The sequence below is a fragment of the Danio aesculapii genome, chromosome 19, assembly GCF_903798145.1.
Source record: "Danio aesculapii chromosome 19, fDanAes4.1, whole genome shotgun sequence".
Classification (NCBI taxonomy): domain Eukaryota; kingdom Metazoa; phylum Chordata; class Actinopteri; order Cypriniformes; family Danionidae; genus Danio; species Danio aesculapii.
Window position 1 is genome coordinate 21,699,426 of NC_079453.1, and position 23,892 is coordinate 21,723,317.

The window sequence follows — 23,892 nt, forward strand, 5'->3', positions numbered from 1 at the left end:
TCATATAAAGCTTTTGTGTGCCAAAACAACTATTTTCCTCCTATTTCTTCCGCTTAAGATCAGGGTGCGCATTAGTTATAAATTATTTGCTAAACTGACTGTTTAATATTTACTCCATCATACTGGGGTAACCCCACCTACTTTGAAATCTCATTGGTCTATAAAATCCGATTTTACAATAAACATCAACCGTCTTCTGATTGGGTGATATAATGCTGCAATTTCAAGTTCATTGTGGATTAACTATTCGCTTGTAACCACAAACAGTTTACGCCACGCATTCATATCTGTTTCTTCCAGCTTCATGGCTACATGGAGAGCGAGCCTCTGACTCTACAGCTGTTTATAGGCACAGCAGACGACCGTCTCCTCCGACCTCACGCATTCTATCAGGTTCACCGCATAACCGGGAAGACTGTGTCCACACCAAGCCACGAGGTCCTGCAGTCCAACACCAAAGTTCTTGAGATTCCTCTTCTGCCCGAGAGCAACATGAGAGCCATGTGAGTATGAGCACCTTACGGACTCACGCTGAGAAGGGCAAATTATGTATATCGACACGCATCCTGTATGCATTTCCTGCAATAAACGACAAAGGTTTTTGTTTTTTTAGACGCTCCTGTGTGTTGGCAGTTGCTAAGGAGGAGTGTGTTTTTGTGTGTTCGGTCCCAGCGCAGTGGGTTTCCCTTGTATGAGCTCCAGAGCTCATGTTACAGGAGGCCTCTGGTCGCGTGGAGCCCGTAATGGTGCACTGGGGTCTGTTCTGAAAGCCAGGCGGTAGCAGTCTTACCAGCTCAGCATTTTCTCCCCACTCTATAATAGATGTAACACTTAACTTAAACATAAAAAAAAAAACCTTCGTATCCTATTTCAGAGCTTTCTGGGGAGCGATCCCGCTTTGTCACGTTTATTTAGCCAAGCCAAGAAAGGGTTATGCCCCTGTTTCAGTGCAGTTTAAATCATTTTAAACTCTTTAGTGTTTGATTTCACAAAATCATGTATATATGTGATGCTATTTTCTTTCTGGTTTGGAAGCATAGTGTTGAAAATTGGTTGCTGGAAGCTCGACATGGGCTTGATGAATGTGTGGTAATTCAACAAAAACAAAAAAAAATCCTGATGACACCTAGAACATGATGTGCTCCTCCTCGTGTTCCTCGTGTACCTTGTTGACGGATCACTCATGATTGTTTCTCCAGTTTTTCAGGCTTCTGTTTTTGCCAGAAAGTGAGTTTTATGGGTAATTTCACTCAAGTGCATCTTAAAGAGCTTTAAATGTTTCGGGATTTTTTTCAGTGAGATGCAACACTTTTGACAGGCTTTAAACAAGTATTTACTTATGTTGGCTTTCTGGTCTAGTTGGTGGATTTGTACGTTTAATGGAGAAAGTAAACTTTTCATGGGTTTTTAACAACATCTCTGCCATGTCAAGAGCACAATTTGGAAGGGCTGAGAGAGAAAGGGCATTTATTTATGCGGCGCAGGGAAAAGGCCAGGCGTACGTTTGGCAGAAGCGCTGCAGCAATAAATTAAACGTTTACTCTGTTCTGAGAAAATGTTTATTAAACAACCGTCTAATGATATTTAGCACACATTTTTGTTCTTCTGTTGAGTCTGTTCCTCAAAACAGTAACGTTCTTTCTGTTGCCCAGAATCGACTGTGCTGGAATCCTCAAGCTGCGTAACTCAGACATTGAGCTCCGCAAGGGCGAGACGGACATCGGACGGAAGAACACACGTGTGAGGATGGTGTTTCGCGTCCACATCAACCAACCCAATGGCAGGACGGTGTCCTTACAGGTGGCATCTAACCCCATTGAGTGCTGTGAGTCATCCCACTAATTCTCCCTAAATCCTATTTTTCGTTTGGCTTTTGTATTTTTTTTGTTTTGTTTATCCAGTGCGACTAACTTTGCATTGAAGGTATACTTTCACCTATTATGCCTCATTTTACAAGATGTTAAACAAGTCTCTGATATCCTAGAGCAAGGGTGCCCAAACTTTTTCTTATGAAGGTCCAAAAACCAAACTTGATTAAGGGTCACAGGTTAAAACATCAAACTGTATTATGTTAAAGGTAATTTTCTTATTTATATAATAATCAAAAAAAAGTATATATATTTTTATATTTATTTTTATAATTTATTTGCTTTATATTAACTAATACAGTATGTATTTTTTACATTTTGTAATGAACTTATTTAATTAAAAACAAAAACAATCCTATTTATAACAGAATGGAGTTCAGTGGAGGACCTGGCTTTGCCTTGATTTGCTCGCCTATGTTTTCTGCATTGTCTTCTATCCATTGAGTGACGGAATTTAGATTTTATAAAAATAGGATTCATTTACAGATACGTTTAATTTCAGTTAGCTTTTTTGTAGCTGAGCAATGAAACAAAAAACAAACAAATAAACAAACAAACAAACAAACAAACAAAAATTAGGAATGACAATCGTTCTTTAAGACATTTTCCCCAACCCTCCCCATTACTTTCTTCTCTGATGTTATGGTGGGGTGGGCCAAATCAAAGGTTACCATGGACCAACTTTGGTATGCAGATCCTAGTTTGGGCATCTCAGTCCTTGAATATACCATAGAGTGAAAATGCCCTTCAAATGATCTTTATGTTCCCTATAGATTTTGATTATATTGTGCTGTTTTGGTGACTGTGGAGCCTTCTATATTAGTATAGTGGATTAAGCATGTGGATGGATGATATCAGCCTTCTGAGCCTACCAGTAGGCACAGAAGGCCCCTACTGGCACATATCTGTCAGCTGATAACCACTGATAATGCCCATTCATTCATTCATTCATTCATTTTCTTTTCGGCTTTGTCCCTTTATTAATCTTGGGTCACCACAACAGAACGAACCGCCAACTTATCAAGCATATGTTTTACACAGCGGACGCCCTTCCAGCTGCAACCTAGCACTGGGAAACATCCATAAACTTTCATTCACACATGTACACTATGCCAAATTTAGCTTACCCAATTCACCTATACGACATGTCTATGAATTGTGGAGGAAACAGTAGCAAAACCACATGAACATAGGGAGAACAAGCAAGCTCCACACAGAAACGCCAACTAACCCAGCCAAGACTCGAACCGGCAACCTTCTTGGTGTGAGGCGAGAGCACTACCTACTGCGCCACCATGCTGCCCGTGTTACATTTTTGGATTATAGACAGTTCATTCTTGATGTTTTAGAAAGCAGGCTGAACTAGTAGTGTGGAAAGTTTGCAGTGTTCTTGTAACAATGGCAAATATATAGAACATAACCTACTGTTCCAAAGTTTCAGAACAGTAACAATGCCATTGTTTAAAAAAAAAGACTCACCTGATCACCATTGTTATATTTTATAATACAGCTAAACAGTGATATTGTGAAATACTTTTACAGTTTAGAGTTTCTATTTGGACATATTTTATATGCAATTCATGTGAGCAAAGGTGTATTTTCATCATGATTATTCCAGTCACATGATCCTTCAGAAATCATTCTAACATGCAGATTTGCTGCTCAAGAAGCATTTATTTTTATAATCAGTGTGAAAAACCTGTGGATTTTTTTTAGTATTTCTTTGCCAAATAAAAGTTCAAAAGAACACCATTTATATGAAGTATAACACTTTATGAATTCCTGTACTGATCATTTAATGCAATTTTGCGGAATAAAAGTATTAATAATCTCTCACAAAAGCTTTCTGTTTCAGAGACATGTTTTTCTTTTTAACTTCTTGTTCATCATACAAAATTTATTAAACTGTTCTGAATCTATGCATCATTGCTGAATACAAATATTAATTGATTTTCATAAAGAAAGCTTTCTATTTCAGATAAATGTTATTTTAGTTGTTTTCGTTATTGCTTACTGTTATTGAAAAAAGGCTGAAAAAAATGATCACATCTTCCATAAAAGTATTAAAGGGGTAGTTCACCCAAAAATGTTAATGTACTCACTGTTCACTCACCCTCAAGTGCTTCCAAACCTTTATGAGTTTCTTTCTTCTGTTGAACACACAATAATAGATTTTGTAGAAAGCTGAAAACATGTAAGCATTGACATCCATAGTATGAAAAACAAACACTATGGAAATCAGTCATTACAGGTATCCTATATTTTTTAGAAGAAAGAATATCGCGATTTGAAACATTGTGATTAGCTAATTGCAAGATGCTGCACTGTGAAATATATATGTTTTATATAATTTTCCCCCACCCAGAACAAATGCGTGACTGCCGTCTGTGTGACAGTATTACTAGCCAATTGAGTGAGCACACTTTTAATACCAAACTACGGCCACAATAAAACAAACAAACATTGAAAGCGTGAACAAATGGAATGATGGCGTCTGCCGCTTCAGAAGCATTAGTAGACAAATTCATATCAAAGAAAAACAGCATGTTGGTAATATGGAGTCATTTTGTTTTCAAAGTCACAGACTCCGAATAAAAACAGGTCATTTGTAAAAGCTGTCGCAGAATTGTTGCCACAGCACGAGGAAATAGAACAACCTGCACCTAAAAAGCACCAAAGGCAGCTAAATGAGGATTGTCTCGCTAAAAAGTCAACTAAAGGTATTGCTAGTGACACTCAATCTAGTAGCTAGCAACAGCAAAATACAATTTAAGAGTTGTTTGCAGCTGTTACACTATATTACAAAAAACATCATGAAGGCACCAGGAGATAACTAACATCGTAAATTACTACAGTTTGCTCTAGAGAAAACTGAGTGTTTAATTTCTGAATATTTAAAACAAATTTGAATAAAAGTTGGAGTAAGTTAATATCTTTTCAGCTCCTTTTTTAACTAATACTCACTGCATTTTAGCAGTAAGAAGCTTCGATACAGAATATTCAGCTGAAGCTTGACTACAAAATTAAATCGCAAATCAAATCGAAATCGCAATATCTGTTAAAAAAAAAAAAAACGCAATTAGATATTTTCCCCAAATCGCACAGCCCTAACTTACATTTACATTTCAAGGAAAACACATACATTCGGTACACAAATACACATCATTAAACATCTATATATAGACATCACTTATATACGATATAACTGCAGATTAACTATGTTCATATATTATAAGTTAGCTGTTAAAAGCTATTGGTTACTAGTTAATTAGTTAAAGTTATTAGTAACTAATAAAGTTATGGTAACTAATAGCCTCAACTTTTCCACATTTCATTGTAATGCAATACTGCACACCTTTAGTAAAGCTACTTTAATACAAAAATAATAGTGAAATGTGCTATACAAATAAACTTGAAATTAATTGAATTTACCTTAAATTCAAGTAGTAATAAAATACAAGCTGCAGATTGTTTTAATCATTACAGTTTATGCTGTATTGTGATCAAATTTAATGCATCTTTAATAAGCACTGACATTTACATTCCCTTTACAGTCATGTAGTAAACAATACAACAATAAATATGCAGAGATCTGACAGCTTTTGCATGTCTTTCCTCACTTTCCTTCTGTCTCTTTGTCCTTCTTGCAGCCCAGCGCTCAGCACAGGAGCTGCCCCTCGTGGATAAGCAGAGCATGGAAAGCTGTGCCGCCTCAGGGGGGGAACAGATGCTTCTCAGCGGGCACAACTTCCAGCCCGACTCCAAGGTGGTGTTTGTGGAGCGAGCACAAGGTAGGGAGCACACTTGAAGCTGCGACTGTGTGTGTGTGTGTGTGTCTGTGTGAGTGAGCAATAAGGAATTGTTTTGAAATTGCTTCTCATTTGGGAGGTTTCTGAGGATAAAGCTGTAGGGACAAAGGCTGAATCCCAAATCGCATACTTTCCCCAAGTACTAGAAAATACGTAAGGTGCTGACGATAGTAAATAACATACTTTCAAGTATGATGTAAACCTGTTGGTTTATAATTAGGCCCACGAGGAATCTCTTCGTCATTTGCAAAGTATATCCCACAACTCGTGCATGGTAATTGAATATTTTGGCTTATTGATTATTTTTTCGGTTACCAGTGTATATTGAAAATATATCTCTAAAAATATTACAGATTATTATGTTTCAATTCAGCACAAAGCAAAAGTCTTCCTCTAGTGCTAGAGGATCCGGACAATATTAGGCCAAAATGCATGTGTGGCTACCATCTGGCCACATTTGGCATGCTGTTTACAGTGCATGGGGATTCAGGAGAGATCCTAGTCTTGCATATTGCATAGCAAACTTAGATTGAAATGGCATTACTTGTTTTAAATGTTATTTCTGGGCCTTTTGCAACAAAATAAGTTTAAGATTCTATTTTTAATGTTAATAAACTATTTCAAGGAGTTTTGGAAACTGCCATTGACCTTCATATCATTTTTACCCGCTGCTGTGGATGGCAATTACAGATTTACCATACTATCATTCCAAATACCAGTTTTTATCATTCTTCAAAATAATCTTTCTCAGTGAAAGGCTGATGTGACTCTCAATGCAGTTCTGGATATGTTTATATGTTCATATCAGCCTGATCTCACAAGAAATCGTAACTATTCTGTACACAGTGAAAAAAGTAGGGTTGTACGAGGCTCGAACCAGCGACCTTGCTGTGTGGCAATCATGCTACCCAGTGCACCACTGTGACGCCCCTGAGCACCGTAACTGCACATCCTAATTACCCAAAGACTCTCCGGTTCTTCATTGTTTGGATGAACAATAAATCTCAATGTAAAATAATTCCATTATTTGAGCTGATGTTGTGTTATGCTGCTCAAACAAACATAATGACATTTTTTGATGCCACTGAAGGTCCAGAAATCACACAATCACAACTTCCATATACTGTACACTAACTGACAAAAGTCTTGTCATCAATCCCAGTTGTAAGAGCAACAAATAATAACTTGACTTCTAGTTGATCATTTGGAAAGGTTGCAGAAGGTAGAGTTTTCAGATTAATCATATGTTGAACTGCATCCCAATCATCACAAATACTGCAGAAGACCTATTGGAACCTACATGGACCCAAGATTCTCAACCAGTCAAGTTTGTTGAAGGAAAAATCATGGTTTAGGGTGGTTCAGAATAGCGCTTCTCATAATTCAGACTCCACATCAAAGTTCCTGAAAACAAGGATGGTCAAGATGCTCCAGGATTGGCCAGCCCAGTCACCAGTAATAAACATTATTGAGCATGTCTGAGGTAAGATGAAGGAGGAGGCATTGAAGATGAACCCAAAGAATGTTGATGAACTCTGGGAGTCCTACAAGAACACTTTCTTTGCCATTCCAAATGAATTTACTAATAAGATGTACTGTATGGACGCAGTCCTCCAAGCTCATGGGAGTCATAATTCTTTAATTTTAGATGAATAGAATTATACATGACTTTATATTCTATACTGTACATTATTTCTGTTAAGAGACAAGACTTTTGTCTGAGCAAAGTCAGACTTTACTGTCCTAATTGCATAATTAAAAATCAAGGCATGATCATATTTTATTTTGGTAAAATAAGCGTAATCTAGAGGACTTTGCTTTTCATATAAGCCACTTCTGATACCAAATTATCAACTTGAAGTAAAGTCATTATTTGTTGTTCCTAAAATGGAGATAGACAACGAGACTTTTGTCTGGTAGTGTAGTTTAGTGGAATTAACAGGATCCAATAATTGTGCAATTTTACTGTGACAGGCGTCTGTGTCCCACTTTGTCCTTAAACCGCTTCTTTCAGTAGTGCGTGTGTCTGTATATGCTTTATTTCAGATAGAACCCTCCTACCACTCCCCCCATCCCTCCTTCTTCCCCTCTCCGCCGTCAAAATATCCCTCCCAATGCCAGAGTGCCACATGTGGAGCACATTAATGCGCTGTATTTTTAACCCAACAGATTTACATTTCCAGAACTTTCCATTGCCTGCGCTGCCCAGGAATGGAGCCCAAATAGAGAGAGAGAGTGCAGTCTAGTCTGTCCCTTGTGTCTGGGCGTTTGTTTTGATTTTTTTTTGCCTGTCTTTATTCAGGTCTCTCTCTTTCTCTCTTTTTCTCTCTCTCTCTCTTTCCATATGGAAAATAGAAGCAGTAGCCTTTGACTGTTGATACCTAAGATTTACAAACTGTCATTTCCTTGATGAGTTTGTCAAAAAGATAAAAAAAAATAGAGAGGAGGTGCAGACAAGGCCAAGGCCAAGCAGTGTAAACACTCTGGATATTTAGCGATCCATAACACAAAGCCAAAGGAAATAGTCTCATTGTTTTACCTGTGAAGAGGGGAACTCTGGGAAATGAAGCTGCTGAAATGCATTTTCTAATTGTAGAATGATCCTGAAACTCTCTCAGTTATAATAGTCATTATATTTATATACATATTTAATGATGCCCATGTTATTATATAATTATGAAATCATGTAATTTATGTTTGAAAAATGTTGCATTACTTTTTTATTTTTTTTATTTTAGTAATTTTTAAGAAAAAAATCATTTTAAATCATTATTTTATATATAGTTGCTAAAGGTTTGCACAATATGATAGACATAGATGGATGGATGGATGGATGGATGGATGGATGGATGGATGGATGGATGGATGGATGGATGGATGGACATAAATGGACGGACGGATGGACATAGGTGGATGGATGGGCAGACAGAGATAGATGGATAAATGGAATGTATATATGAATGGATGGATGGACATGGATGGATGGATGGATGGACGGACATTAGATAGATAGATGGATAGATGGATGGACGGACAGACAAATGGAGATAGATAGATAGATAGATAGATAGATAGATAGATAGATAGATAGATAGATAGATAGATAGATAGATAGATAGATAGATAGATAGATAGATAGATAGATAGATAGATAGATAGATAGATAGATAGATAGATAGATTTGTTGTTGTTTTGTCTTCTTAACTCATGAATGAGCATTTGTTTTAGCATCTCTAACATGCAGTCAAAGCCATAGTGCTTTTTTAGTTTGTGCACATATGCGCGTGGGTGTTTATGTACAGGAGAGAGAGAGATAGAAAAGAGCATGTGTGTGCTTGCCGACAGAAGGGTGTGTGCTCTTGTTTTTGTGAAGGGTTTCCCCGTGTCTGGCATCCGCTGTGGATTCTTGGGCACTCCTCACATGGAAACACCCCTCAGCCAGCCCACCACTGGCATCAACAGACCTCGCGCTCTCTTTCTTGCTCTGTCCAGTTCGCTAAAGACGCATCTTTTCCACTATCATTTTTCAAGAGCTCGGTCACATGCTCCTGCCTCATTGCCTAATAACATTCCCTTGTATTTTCATTTACCATCATCTATAAAAATGTCGTTAAAACCAGGGAACACTCAGTTTTTAGGAAGGGAGAGAAGCTGTTTTGCCTCTTTATGAAGTTTTAGAAAGGATTTCCTCACAAATGTTTTATTCAAATGAAGCTATGTTGCACAATGTACTAAAAATGGAAAAATTGTTCCTTTACATATTTATAAAGTTTAGCATACAGGCTGCAGAATTGTAAAAATAAATAAATGAATAAAATCATGAATAGATTCACGAAAATGACTAGGTTGTCTCATGCATTATGCAGACCAGTAGTTGGCTATAATGTAACACATACTGTACAGTATACATTGTAAAAAGGAATTAGTTAACATTACTTCAAGTAATTAAACCCTTAAAATTAACTAATATTTTTAGTTTTAGTTCACCATAGGTGAATCTTAGTTCACCTTAAAAGTGAACTATGTGCATAATTATACAAAATTAAGTTAACAGTTTCAAGTTAAAACAAGTTTTTTTAAGTACATTCAACTTGTCTTTTTAATGGAATAAGTTTTCGTACTTTTAAACAAAGTAACTTTTACACTCAAAAATTACTTTTGTTGCTTGTTTAAACTACTTATTTAAAATTAGTTAAAACAACACAATTCTTAAAGGTGCACTAGGTGATCTGCTGTTAGCATAATACACTAATTGCACTACATTGCACTACATTGCACTGATTCACTTATTTGAACTGTACATACCCAGTGCACATGAACATTTGTAATTGTTTATCTATCTGCCATTCCTGATTATTAATAGCATCCTGTACATATATTCATTTATTGTAAATCCGTTCATAGCTAATACAACCTGTATATAATGTTCATAGTACATCCATCTGTAAATATTACCATCGTTTTTCTATAACTGCACTTTATAACTTATACCTGTATCCTGCACTTGCTGCTATTGCACTGCTGGTTAGACCTAAACTGCATTTCGTTGCCTTGTACTTGTACATGTGTAATGACAATAAAGTTGAATCTAAACTAATCTAATCTACTCTAATATCTTCAAAACACAGTCCCTCCCCTGTTGTTCAAAGCCGCACCTCCTGAAATCAGGAATACGCACTTTAAAGATGACAGTAGACAACCCACTACATCAGGGGTGACCAACCCTGTTCCTGGAGATCGACCTTCCTGCAGATTTCAGTTGCAACCCATATCAAACACACCTGCCTGTAATTATCAAGTGCTGTTCAGGTCCTAATTAAGTGGTTCAGGTGTGTTTGATCAGGGTTGGAGCTGAACTTTGCAGGAAGGTCGATCTCCAGGAACAGGGTTGAGCACTACTGCACTAGACCATGTCATTCACCAGTTAGAAAACTTTATAGTACTTTCTAATGCTACAATTCAAAGAAAAACTATTATATCTAATATGTTTTCAGTTATGTAGCAAGCAAAAGTTGTCATAATGTGCAATATTTCATGCATGCGAGGATCACTGGTCTCACTCTCTCACACGGTTTATCTTAATGCGACTATGGTGGTTGGAACAATTACTAAACAATACTTAGATGCTATTTCAGACTGAATATTCAAAGTAGCATGGTGAACAATATAGGGAGCGCATCACATGTTGTCATTGTTTCAAAATGAACCAATGTGAATATAAAACCAACTTCACCTCAGTTAAGCAGGCTTGGGGGAATAGCGCTATTTAAAGATGTTTTGTTGTTAAACTAAATAAAAATCTACAATATCAATGTTGTAAAATGTGCCTTATGAAACTGAAAATAGTCACATCAAGCTTTCGCTGGAAGATTTCAGTGGCTGAACAACACTTCCGTGCATATAACCCATTTGTAAGACAACAAAATATTTATCAGCTTTGTGTGAGTAAAATAGTTTTAAAACATAACATTACTTGTCTTAAAGAAATACTTCAGCCATGGTGTCATCCTTCCTTCAGCGTGTGAAAGTAACTCCAATATTCATTCAAGATTTGTTTTTACTGCTGTCACTCTCTCGTGTGCATCTGAACTCGGTGGGTGAACAGATGCGTAGATGTACAAATCTACATTTGTTGACAGACAGTTTGGGCTACTTATCAGAACTATGGAAAACGTCGGCCCGACAAATTTGAAATGGACGATTTCTTAGTTTTATGCCTTACCCAGACTATGAAAATACATATAAATACATTTAGATCATTTACTTTAATCACTATTATTGGAACGTGAAGAGACTTTCAACCAGCACAACAAAGACAATCTGAAGACAATCACCTACTGCACATTTAATTTTTTTGTGGACAACTTAATTGTTTTATGTTCAATCCGCTTAATTATTTTTTACAAATTAGTTTACTTAATCAACTTGCATCGGGACAATAAAAAGGAATTGTGTATTCATATAAGAATGCACATCATCGTTTTCACAAAATCATATTTTTATAATTTGCTTGAGGATGGTACCAAATAATTTTCAAAAGGTTGGACTTTAAATCCAGTTTTCAAAAGTGTGTGTGTTTTCAAGCCCCCAAAATCATGCTGTTGTGTAAATTAATGCATAAAACCCTTCAGTAATTTTCACAATATAAAAGTAAAATTGTTAAATTAACCATTACAGTTCTGCTATCATAAACTAAAGAAATATCAGCATAATTTGAAACTGAATTATTTAGTCCTGTTCACCATCACATTGATCCAAACCATTAAATGACCCTTTTTCATGGAATACAAAGCATTTTTCATTTTCAATCAGTTGGCCTTTATTTTTTAAAACTTGAACCTAATGTTGTACTTTACTATGAAAGTACTGGGCTATATATGTTAATTACATCAGTTAAGTATCAGGGCTATATTTAAGTTTAGTACATACTAGTCTGGGGACATTTTTTGCTATTGCTGCGGATTTTTTTGCTAAAAATCTGCGGATTTATGTGGAATGATTTCGGGAGTATCATAACTTAAAAACAACAACAACAAAAAAAACCTTTTTGACTTTAATTTAATGTTTACAATGCAAATCCAGTTAGATTCACATATTTGGTAAACAAAGCAAGTCTCTCATACAGTTGAAGTCAGAATTATTTGCCCTCCTGAATTATTAGCCCCCCCTGTTTAATGGAGAGAAGATTTTTTCAACACATTTCTAGACATAATAGTTTTAATAACTCATTTCTAATAACTGGTTTATTTTATCTTTGACATTATGACAGTAAACAATATTTGACTAGATCTTTTTCAAGACACTTCTATAAAGCTTAAAGTGACATATAAAGGCTTAACTAGGTTAATTAGGGTAACTAGGCAGGTTAGGGCAATTAGGCAAGTTATTGTATAACGATGTTTTTTTTTTTTGTAGACAGTTGAAAAAAATATATAGCTTAAAGGGGCTAATAATTTTGACCTTAAAATGTTTTTTGAAAAATTAAAAACTGCTTTTATTCTGGCTGAAATAAAACAAATAAGACTTTCTCCGGAAGAAAAAATATTATCAGACATACTGTGAAAATTTCCTTGTTTTGTAAAACATCATTTGGGAAATATTTAAAAAGGAAGATAAAAAATCAAAGGGGGGCTAATAATTCAACTGTATATCTACTAAAAGACAGATTATATTACGTCATATTAAATTCATGTTACTTTAATATTAAATAATGTGAACATTTTCATATTAGTCAGCAATATTACTGAAATTAATTTAAAACTGAAATAAATATAAATTTACACACTTTACACAAGTAAATATAAAGACTTAATGATGGGCTAAAAATCAGCAGAAACCCTGCACAGATTCTGTGTGGACCTAGATGTTACCCAATTTATTTAATGATTGTCATAAGTATATATACATACTGGACTGTAAAATATAGTGCTACCAAAAATATAACGCATGCCCATGCAAGTGTATGATACCTTGAGTCATCAAATCTCAAAATGATAAAAAGCAAAAGTCCAAATATACACAGACTTCAGAATCCATACGATTGCAGTTGTGTGAGTACTGACTCAAAACCCAGATAAGTGGCCAAGATATACTTCAACAATTTATTTATCTTTGTGTTCCATGGAAGAAAGAAAGTCATACGGGTTTGGAAAAAGCCTGAGGGTGATTAAATAATGACAGCATTTTCTTCCTAAATGAACTCCTTTAAGCATATCACATGAACGTTTTTGAAAGCTGATCAACATCATCATAAGTGTTCATGAAAAGGTGTTGAAATGAATGTGAGGTCTGCAGTGTTGTGCAGTCCCTCTCTGCGGGTTCAGTCTCGAAGGGAAGGCTTGTTTTTGTTATGAGTAAAGAGGGGGCTCCCACAACATGACTCACACACAGGGAATCCCTCTGTCTCTCTCTCTCTCTCTCTCTCTCTCTCTCTCTCTCTCTCTCTCTCTCTGACCATTGCTTTCTTTCTGCTGCAACGTGACTTTGTGCACTCTTTTCCCATCTGTTCTTGGAGCGTTTCTTAAATGGAAAATCAGAGACAGTAACTTAAATGCAAAGGGAGAGAAAAACAGTAGGACTAAAAGAAAGAAAGAGGTTTAGGGAAAGCATTTAAGAGCATATACATTACTGAAGCAAAGCTCAAAAATTTAATTATATCAGCTTATTAAGGTGAATAGAAAAATTTATGTCAGACTTTACATTTTGACAAAGTTATGTCTTTATTTAACTCTTATGTACTGTTGCGGATGTTTTCGTCCACTCTGGGGTGATTTTGAGTCTTAATTTGGCCATAAGTTTTTCTGTGTTTCAGCTAGCAGAATGATTTTTGGTGACAAATCTTATTTTCTGAATTTGAAAAGAAGTCAACACTTTGGGTAAATGTACTACCCTTTTGTTATGTTAGGGATGAAAACATCCACTGATTTAAATTGCTGTATAAATGCATCAGATAAGCAGATTTTTTTTTGCATAAATCTGTTAATCATCCTCAGTCCTGATCAAAACTACTAAATTGTTTGGAAAATTACAGGATTTTAAATTACAGGATTTTACGTTCAACATGGCATATTTTCAATTTAAAAAGTAATTGTGGTAGGTGCCAATAGCCTAGTGGTTAGTGCGTTGACATATAGCACCCAGGTGCTCGCGACAACCCGAGTTCGATTCCTGGCTTGAGGTCCTTTGCCCATCCTTCCCCTCTCTCTGCTCCCCATACTTTCCTGTCTGTAAATCTCCACTCTCCTGTCATTAAAGGTGAAAACCCGTAAAAAGTAATTGTGGACTGGATTTTTTAAAAACCTTTTATCGCAGTATTGATATGCATTGATTAATTGTTTTTGATTGATTTTAATTTTTTCTCCCTAATTTACTTTTGGTGGCTGATTTTACCTCATTGACTTCCATTATAAACACATTTTTTGATTACAAAACCATGACACCATATAATCATGTATTTTTGATTGTTGGTGGTTTTCCCTGTTGTGAAGAGGTCAAATTAGTCATTTTTACTGTTGATCATCAGTTTTGCACCATTAACTGATAGGCCTGTGCAAAAAAATCTCAGTTTCTGGATTTTTTATGGACTATAACAGCAAATTAAGTAAAAAAAAAACTGTATTTATGCACCATCAAATGTGGTTATAATGGAAGTCAATGGGACAAAAACAGCCACCAACAGTAAATTAGGGAGTAAAAATGATAATCTAACAATGCATCAAAGCCTTACTTATCATTCACATGTCCAAGACTGTGATAAATGGTTAAAAAAAATTCAGTCCACAATTAATTTTGTGTAGATTTTTTCACCAAATCAGTGACATCAATTGGGAACTTGGCAATTAAAGTTTTTTTTTTTATTTAAAATTTTAAAAACATTTAGTTGTTTTGATCAGGACTGAGGTTCACAGTTTTTTGCGATTAAAATTATATATATATATATATATATATATATATATATATATATATATATATATATATATATATATATATATATATATATATATATATATATATATATATATATATATATATATATATATAATTTATTTTTTTTTTTATCTGATGCATTTTTACAGCAGTTTAATTCAGTGGATGTTTTCATCCTAAACAGTATGAGTTTGAGCTGCTTGTACAATAAGTTAGGATTCCGAAGGAACTCAACACTAAGGAACATAGAAATCCACTGCCAGCTAATGTAGAAGAATAAATGCATGGCTATATATAAGGCATGTGCTATGGGGTACAGTGATCACTCAACACAGGAGTATAATTTAGGTTAGATGGCGCAACAACCTGCTTTCTGTCAGCTTATAGGTGCATATACTAATGTAATGCGTCACAGTAAATTCTCTCATTTTAAATGTTTGGTCCATAAATTTATGTAAGCTACAAGCTACAGTACATTTTATGCTTTTCACAGCATAATACTGAGACCCTTGAGTAATTTAAGAAGCCACTTAACTCATACTTTTGAGTAGTATTTAGAACAGATACTTTTACTCTACTTGCACCACATTTTTTGGCAAGTAATGGACCTTTTAGCTTTAGTACTCTTTAGTATTGAAAAATTAATTTTTACTCTTTTTCCACCATTGTTTACTCTTTGGTGGAAATTGTTTACTCTTTAGTGGAAATTGTTTACTCTTTGGTGGAAATTGTTTACTCTTTGGTTTCCTCTTTTTCCACCATTGTTTAAAATAACTAAAATACCACATCCTACCTACAGTATTGTTGCAGCCAACAAATCTTTTTGAATTGAATTATGTATTCATGCCAATATGGAACATGTTACCAAGTTGTGTATTATAATAAGTTGGCAGTGAGTTTATGTGTACATGTAATATTTTTTTTGCAGTTTTGTTTTATCAATGAGCCTGAGTAGCATACAGATTTCACAATGGATAAAATCATTATAGCAATGGTTGCTCTGTTCCTATTCACTCTATTGTCATTAGTGCACAAGGGTACTTAAAAATATGAGTCTGCTGAAATGATCTGGGCACCATCCACTTCCATGTCATCTGTGATTAATGCAGTGTGTGTATGTTACTAAGTTGAGTTCCCTGTCTAGTCTAGACATCACAGCACAATCAGACACCTCAAAATCTTCATTTTGGCACACGCTGATGACTAAAGATAAGACATCTCCTTTTCCTTCTCTGTAGACGTGGACTGAGAGGAAGAGAGAAGAATTGCTCAACTGTAAAGTTCTTTGAGTTGGCACCCTTAGATGCATATCACGGTTGATATTGTTGGAGAGCGTATGGTGTCAGCGGCCGAGCGGCTTGTTGACTTTGTATGCAAATTCGTAACAACAGAACTTAATGATGTTTTTGGTGTCTGTATTTGGCCATGATCTATGGTAGTTTCTCTTCGATTTGGAAAAATTTTCCATTGACTGTGGATGTGTGTTTGTGTATGCACTCTTGGCCCAGATGTGTTACAGTTAATATGTGTGTGTGTGTGTGGGTGTGTTACGGAACAGTGGGGATTCCTAACAGAAGGGAAAAGAGAAGGCATGAAAAAAAAGAGCGAAAGAAAGAAGCAGACACAAAGAAACTCCCTCATGAGAGAGGAGCGTTTTCACATCTGGACTCACTGGACTTCACTGCCTGCCCAGCTGCAAAACCACTTAAAATTCTTTTTCTCCTCTTTCTTTGTGCATTGGTCTGTGAGTGAATATGATAATGCTGCGCTACCAGTAGCATCTCATTTTTAGCCATTAGATGAAGTTATCCAGGTACAGACCTGCACTGTATGTGTGAATCAGTCTCTATTAGAGCAGTTGAGGTAGTCTACATACAGGGGTGGTTCCAGACAACTCAGGTGAATACTGCTCCATAAAAAATCCCTTCTAAGCCAAATTCTTTGTGCTTAATCATGTGGTGAACAGCTTGAATACACATTTTTGAATGCATCAGCCTCATTCTGTATGTTAGCAAGCATCTGAATTTAGTTCTATTATTGATTAAGCCTTTCCCATATTTTTGTAATTAGGTGAATTAGTGCAATGCAATGGAGCAGTAAATGTTGCCTAGTCATTGCATCACTCCAGCTGCATTCCGAAGCTCAAATGGCCATAATAAACTGTATATTTCTCTAGATGTGTGGCTTGGATTGTTTATTGACTGGTTAAGGTGGGAATGTAAGATTTTCTAATGCTATCTTATTGTGAAAAGTGCTATACAAATAAACTGGAAATGAACTGAATTTTATTTTATTTTATTTTATTTTATTTTATTTTATTTTATTTTATTTTATTTTATTTTATTTTATTTTATTTTATTTTATTTTATTTTATTTTATTTTATTTTATTCATAAACGGATTAAGCCGAATTAGTCCCATTTTCATCTGGGGTCACCACAACAGAATGAATTGCCAACTTATCCAGCACATGTTTTATGCAGCAGATTCCCTTCCAGTCGCAACCCATCACTGGGAAACATCCATACACACTCCTTCACACACATACATTACGGACAATTTTAGCTTACCAAATTCACTTTATAGCGCATACCGTTCGACTGTGGGGGAAAACGGTGCACACTCTGAGGAAACCCATGCAAACACGGGGAGAACATGCAAACTCCACAATGAAATGCTAACTGACCCAGCTGAGGCTCGAACCAGCGACCTTTTTGCTGTGAGACGATTGTGCTACATACTGCGCCACAATGCTGCCTTTATTGAATTGAATTGAATTGAATTGAATTGAATTGAATTGAATTGAACTGAATTGAATTGAATTGAATTGAATTCAATTCAATTCAATTCAATTCAATTCAATTCAATTCAATTCAATTCAATTCAATTGAACCATCTGGGCATAAACAAACAACCCTTTATGTGTTATTCTATTGTTTATTAGTAAAGATTTTGCGGTTTTTTTTTGTGTTTCAGTGGCCTAAAATGACAATTTTTGACAAAAATGTTTGTTGTTTTGATCTCAAGAGCTATTGGATTCACCAAATTCCTGGATTGGCTGATAAATTTTGATGTTTGGCTAAATATTTAAGATTTTTCAGTTGAAATTGATGAGAGTTGGTCTTGGATGCTAGAAATAGCTGGCAATTATGGCCTCTGAATGAACATTTTCTTTGAAAGGGACTTTATGACCTGTTAATAGTTGATAGCTGATAACATCCAACTCCCACTAAAAAGTTCACAAATGCAAAAGACAAAAATATTTTTAGACAATCCTTTAAAATTCACTTCTAAAATCTCAAGTATATATGCAGTTTTGTCAGAAGTCTAACTGCAGCAACAACATAAGTGTATTGTCCAAATCGGAAACAAACAACCCTTATGGGCCATTTCTTTTTAATGGATTAATAAAAAAGATTTAGCTGGCTTCTGAATTACTGGTTCAAAACAGATTTACTTCTTGACTGAATCTCCAGCAATTTTGCTCAATTGATCTCAAAATAAATTTTGCTTAAGTGATTTTGCTCAAAATGAAGCCACCATTCGGTGACGTTCATAAAGGGAATCACTCTCCATGTACTAGTGTAACAAACAATATGATTTGCTGAAATACTGGTAATTAACTCTATTAGCTGTGTTAAATAATTTTTTCATTTGAAGTGGTTTCAGTTTTTAGCTATTTTTAAATAACAAACAGAACTATTTTCCAACTTAGTAGGTGTCATTTTAAGTTTATGGAAACTAGGACTGTATAATAAATTGTTTCAGCATTATTTATCATTTGCATGTGTTTTTGATGACTGTGATTGTATATTGACCTTCAGGCATAATAAATTGTACCATTTGTAACTTTAACAATAATTAATTTCATTGAATGATTTTAATTTTTATCATTCAGTTACTGTACTTGAATAGTGTTACACTCAGAAAATGATGAAACAAAATCATCCCAATCGATCTAACATTATAATTTCTGTCCAAATAGAGATATTCAAGTCATCTGGTGAAATTTTATTCATATCGCAATATATATCGCAAAATCAAAAAAATATTGCAATGCTAGATTTTTCCAATATCATGCAACTCTAATTTAAACCATCATAGAGTATCATAGTATCATCAAAACAAAAAGCAAAACAATATTAGATACTTTTTTTGCTACGAGTAATTTGCTAGCATAAGTATTTATTTAATCAAAAATTCAGAAAGTATGGAGCTAATAATATGCCAAAACAATCTGAATTTGAATTGTATTCATTTGAATTATTGACAACTGTAATTTAATAAATCTGAATTTTTATATGTCGTAAAAAATGTTTTTAATTTGAATTTCTTAATATGATTTTCTTCATTTGATTTTGAATTTCATAACTTGAATGTTGAACATCTGAAATTTAAGACAACTGTATTTTTCAAGGCAGATTTTTTTATAGACGTATTTTCGAACTTCAGATTTTTTTTTTTATTCATAGACTGCAGTTATTGGGTTTGTAAAAATATAGTTTCAAATTTTCAAGATGAAGAAAATCAGAACCCTAAAATTTAAAACCAGAAATGCAGATTGTGAAATTCAGATTCAGCAGAGAGTAGGTCAGGGGTTATCAACAGCACTTAACCAATGAGGTTAACAAGAAATCTCTGAGCGAGTCATTCATAGTGAGTCACTTAATTCATTTATAAATGAGTTTAAAAGTATGTCAATAAAAAAATCAGCCTTGAAAAGTTCAGTTTGAAAAATTTCAGATGTTCAATATTCAAGTTATGAAATTCAAATGCAAATGAAGAAATTCCAATTCAAATGAAGAAATTCAAATTCAAAACAAATAACGGCATATAAAAATTCATATTTATTCAATTATGATTGTCAATTATTCAAATTAACACAATTTAAATTCAGATTGTTTTGGCATATTATTAGCTCCACATGAATGCCCCCTCAATTGTGAGTCACTGTAGACAAAAGCATCTCCTAATGACTAAATGTAAATTTAATAATTGAACTTGAATCATTTTCTTTTCTTATTTAGCTTTTCAGTTTATGTGGTGTGGGTTTTTGTTTTGTCTTGTATTTTTGTTTTGTTTTGTATTTTTGTTTTAGCATTTTATCATCCACATGACAACAATCTGAGAAGTTTTATAGATCTATCACCACATGCTAGAATAATAGTGATGCTCGCCTTTATAACTACAGCTAATAACATTGAAATAATAAGTTGCAAGTCATTTCTTCAAGCCTTCTCTGTAAGATGAGTTTGTTCGTGAATGAAAATCTCATGCGGGCGTCCGCCTTTCACACTTTAGAACAATAACCTCCGTGTGAAGGAGCCCTGAGGTTTGGCTCGTCCTCAACAACCCTCGGCAACAATGGCGCGCTCTCACAAACAAACCAATTCGCGGCCACAAGCCTCAGGGAATCCCTGCATTGTCTCCTCATTAAGGAGCAACAAAAAATATATATTAGACATTTATAAACAGACCATCCACAACAATGACCTGGCAGAATTTGTCGCCTTTTATTGTTTTTTTTTCATTTTAAGCGCAATAAAAATGGATGTTTTTTCGAGCACACTGTAGCATTTTAACGTGGCATAGAAGAGCCTGAAGACTCCACAGCTGCTGTTCATTAGCACGTTCTGGAAAACTGGCTCTGCTGTGCATCTGCAATTAGGGTCATCCCAGCCTGAGCTCCCCTTTCTCTCTCATGCCATACGCTGATCCCTTTTTGCCCAGAGGAGGAGGGGGAGTCGCTCTCAACTGCAGCTCCTGGAGGACAAGGGAGTCTATTCAGAACGCTGTGGTGAGCAGGTCTGCTTTGCCGCATCTGTGTGTGTTTACTGTACAACAGTCTGAGGGAGGCTTTTGGACGAGCGTTACTACCACCACCACCACCCAGCTCCCCAAATGCCTACTACTCCGACCGCCTGGGGCACTAAGATTTCTTTCTTTGTGGCCCACCCTAATCAACAACACAACAGCGCTTTTGATTCAGAACTGGGCTTAGGGGAAGTTTGGCAAGTACAAGCTGATCCAGAAAACGTTTCTTGACTTTTGAAGTTAGTTTTGGAGTGGTATTTGTAGGGCAAGCATCACTAGTTATGTTGGTATTACTTAGTACATACATAATACTTAAAGTCTCAGCTAATCATTTTAAGTTATGAATATATATATATATATATATATATATATATATATATATATATATATATATATATATATATATATATATATATATATATATATGTATATATATAAATATATACACAATCACCGGTCACTTTATTAGGTACACCTAACTTTTGCCTTCAGAACTGCCTTAATCCTTCGAGGCATAGATTCAACAAGGTGCTGGAAATATTCCTGAGATTTCAGTCCATATTGAGATGATAGTATCACGCATTGCTGCAGATTTGTCGACTGCACATCCATGATGTGAATCTCCCGTTCAACCACATCCCAAAGGTGCTCCATTGGATTGAGATCTGCTGACTGTGGAGGCCATTTGAGTACAGTGAACTCATGTTCAAAAAACCAGTCTGAGATGATTCGCACTTTATGACATGGCACGTTATCCTGCTGGAAGTAGCCATCAGAAGATGGGTACACTGTGGTCATAAAGGGATGGACATGGTCAGCAACAATACTCAGGTAGGCTGTGGTGTTGACACGATGCTCAATTGGTACTAATGGGCCCAAAGTGTGCCAAGAAAATATCCCCCACACCATTACATCACCACCACCAGTAGCCTGAACCGTTGATACAAGGCAGGATTGATCCATGCTTTCATGTTGTTGATGCCAAATTCTGACCCTACCATCTGAACGTTGCAGCAGAAATTGAGACTCATCAGACCAGGCAACGTTTTACCAGTTTTCTATTGTCCAATTTTGGTGAGCCTGTGGGAATTGTAGCCTCAGTTTTCTGTTCTTAGCTGACAGGAGGTTTTCTGCTGCTGTTGCCCATCCGCCTCAAGGTTTGACGTCTTGTGCAATTAGAGATGCTCTTCTGCATACCTCGGTTGTAACGAGAGGTTTTTTGAGTTACTGTTGCCTTTCTATCAGCTGGAACCAGTCTGGCCATTCTCCTTTGACCTCTGGCATCAACAAGGCATTTGCGCCCACAGAACTGCCACTCACTGGATATTTTCACTTTTTCAGACTATTCTCTGTAAACCCTAGAGGTAGTTGTGCATGAAAATCCCAGTAGATAAGCAGTTTCTGAAATACTCAGACCGGCCCATCTGGCACCAACAAACATGCCACATTCAAAGTCACTTAAATCACCTTTCTTCCCCATTCTGATGCTTGGTTTGAACTGCAGCAGATCATCTTGACCATGTCTATGTGCCTAAATGCATGTTAGTTGCTGCCATGTGATTGGCTGATTAGAAAGTTGGATTAGCACGCAGTTGGACAGGTGTACCTAATAAAGAGTGTGTACAGTATATATGATGTATTACACAAAAAAATGTCTTTTGCAAATTAATATTAACTGTACAACATGATGGAGTTGTGTGGAACCCAGCATTTATATATATATATATATATATATATATATATATATATATATATATATATATGTATATATATGAATATTAGTGGTGGGCTGTTATCGGCGTTAACGTGCTGACTCTTATCGCGCGAAAAAAAAAATTTCGCCGTTAATCTATTCTCAAAGTTGGGTTGGGAGCTGGGTCTATTCTACACAAGCTATGATGATTTTCAGCTTGATATTTTAGTGCGGATGTATACCTGACCGGTGAGCCGTCTGACAAACAAGTGCCCTTCTGAATCAAATCAGCAGGATGCCTGACTTTAACTGCAGTTCGGCAGTTTCACTTTAACTCATGAACATTACATTCATGACGTCGTGACAAACTGAGGTATTAGACGCTAATAAGGAGTAAGGACTGGTGAGAGTGCTTTGGAATTTACTAACGCACGCCGATGGAAAAAAAAAATTCCGCATTCCACTGGGTGTGTGGATCTTGTCGGAAAATATGGCGAAAAGTTCTACATGATGGTAATAGTTTGATTGCGGTGTTTACTTCAATAATGCCACTAATATAAGCATACTCCACATGTCTTATTTCCTGTTCTGTTAGTTCAGTTATGACTTTAGTCGGATTAAGGTAATCAAAAATCTGTGTTTGGAGCTTATGTAAGCCTACAGTTCAAAATTCATGTTTAACTGAAACAGTCAGTAAACACAAGTACATCTTATTGAACATTTCATTTCATTAATATAGTTGAACAGTTTCTCAAGCAGTTTCTGATACATTTTGGAAACAGGAGATGAGCCCTTTGGTCTAATGCGCCACCTGGCTTGAGAAAAGCGTTCTCAAAAACATTATTTGTGTAGCACACATATTCTAAATGCCTTCAGCAGAATTCAAATGAGCCATTTAAATCTAGATTAATCTTGATTAATTCCAAAATTAATGTAGATTAAAAAAAAATTATCTATGCCCACCTATAATATATATATATATATATATATATATATATATTATATATATATATACAGTATATATACATATATATAGGTTATTGTAACTCTGTTTAAATTGTTTCAGTCTTGTTATATTAATGTTCTCAGAATGTTATTTAAAACATTATTAGAGCGTCATCTACGATATATATGTGATCTAAAAACATTTATCTACTATTCTCTTAGTAAGTTGTTATTGTGGAAGGTTCTTAGAATGATCAAAACATCCAGTTTTTGTAGATTATTTTATAAGGTTATTTTTTGGTTATGGTTAAATGTCTTGAGTTTAATAAATTACTTCA

General features: G+C 35.3%; 1 protein-coding gene across 1 annotated transcript in view; it reads left to right on the top strand.

Annotated features, from left to right (window-relative positions):
- nfatc1 (nuclear factor of activated T cells 1) overlaps positions 1-23,892 on the top strand; it is a 92,671-nt gene that overhangs the window by 18,443 nt on the left and 50,336 nt on the right. Inside the window, exons 4-6 of the mRNA XM_056479531.1 lie at positions 301-503; positions 1,653-1,825; positions 5,519-5,659. Coding sequence (XP_056335506.1) covers positions 301-503; positions 1,653-1,825; positions 5,519-5,659 — 517 coding nt within the window. The remainder of the gene's footprint in view (positions 1-300; positions 504-1,652; positions 1,826-5,518; positions 5,660-23,892) is intronic.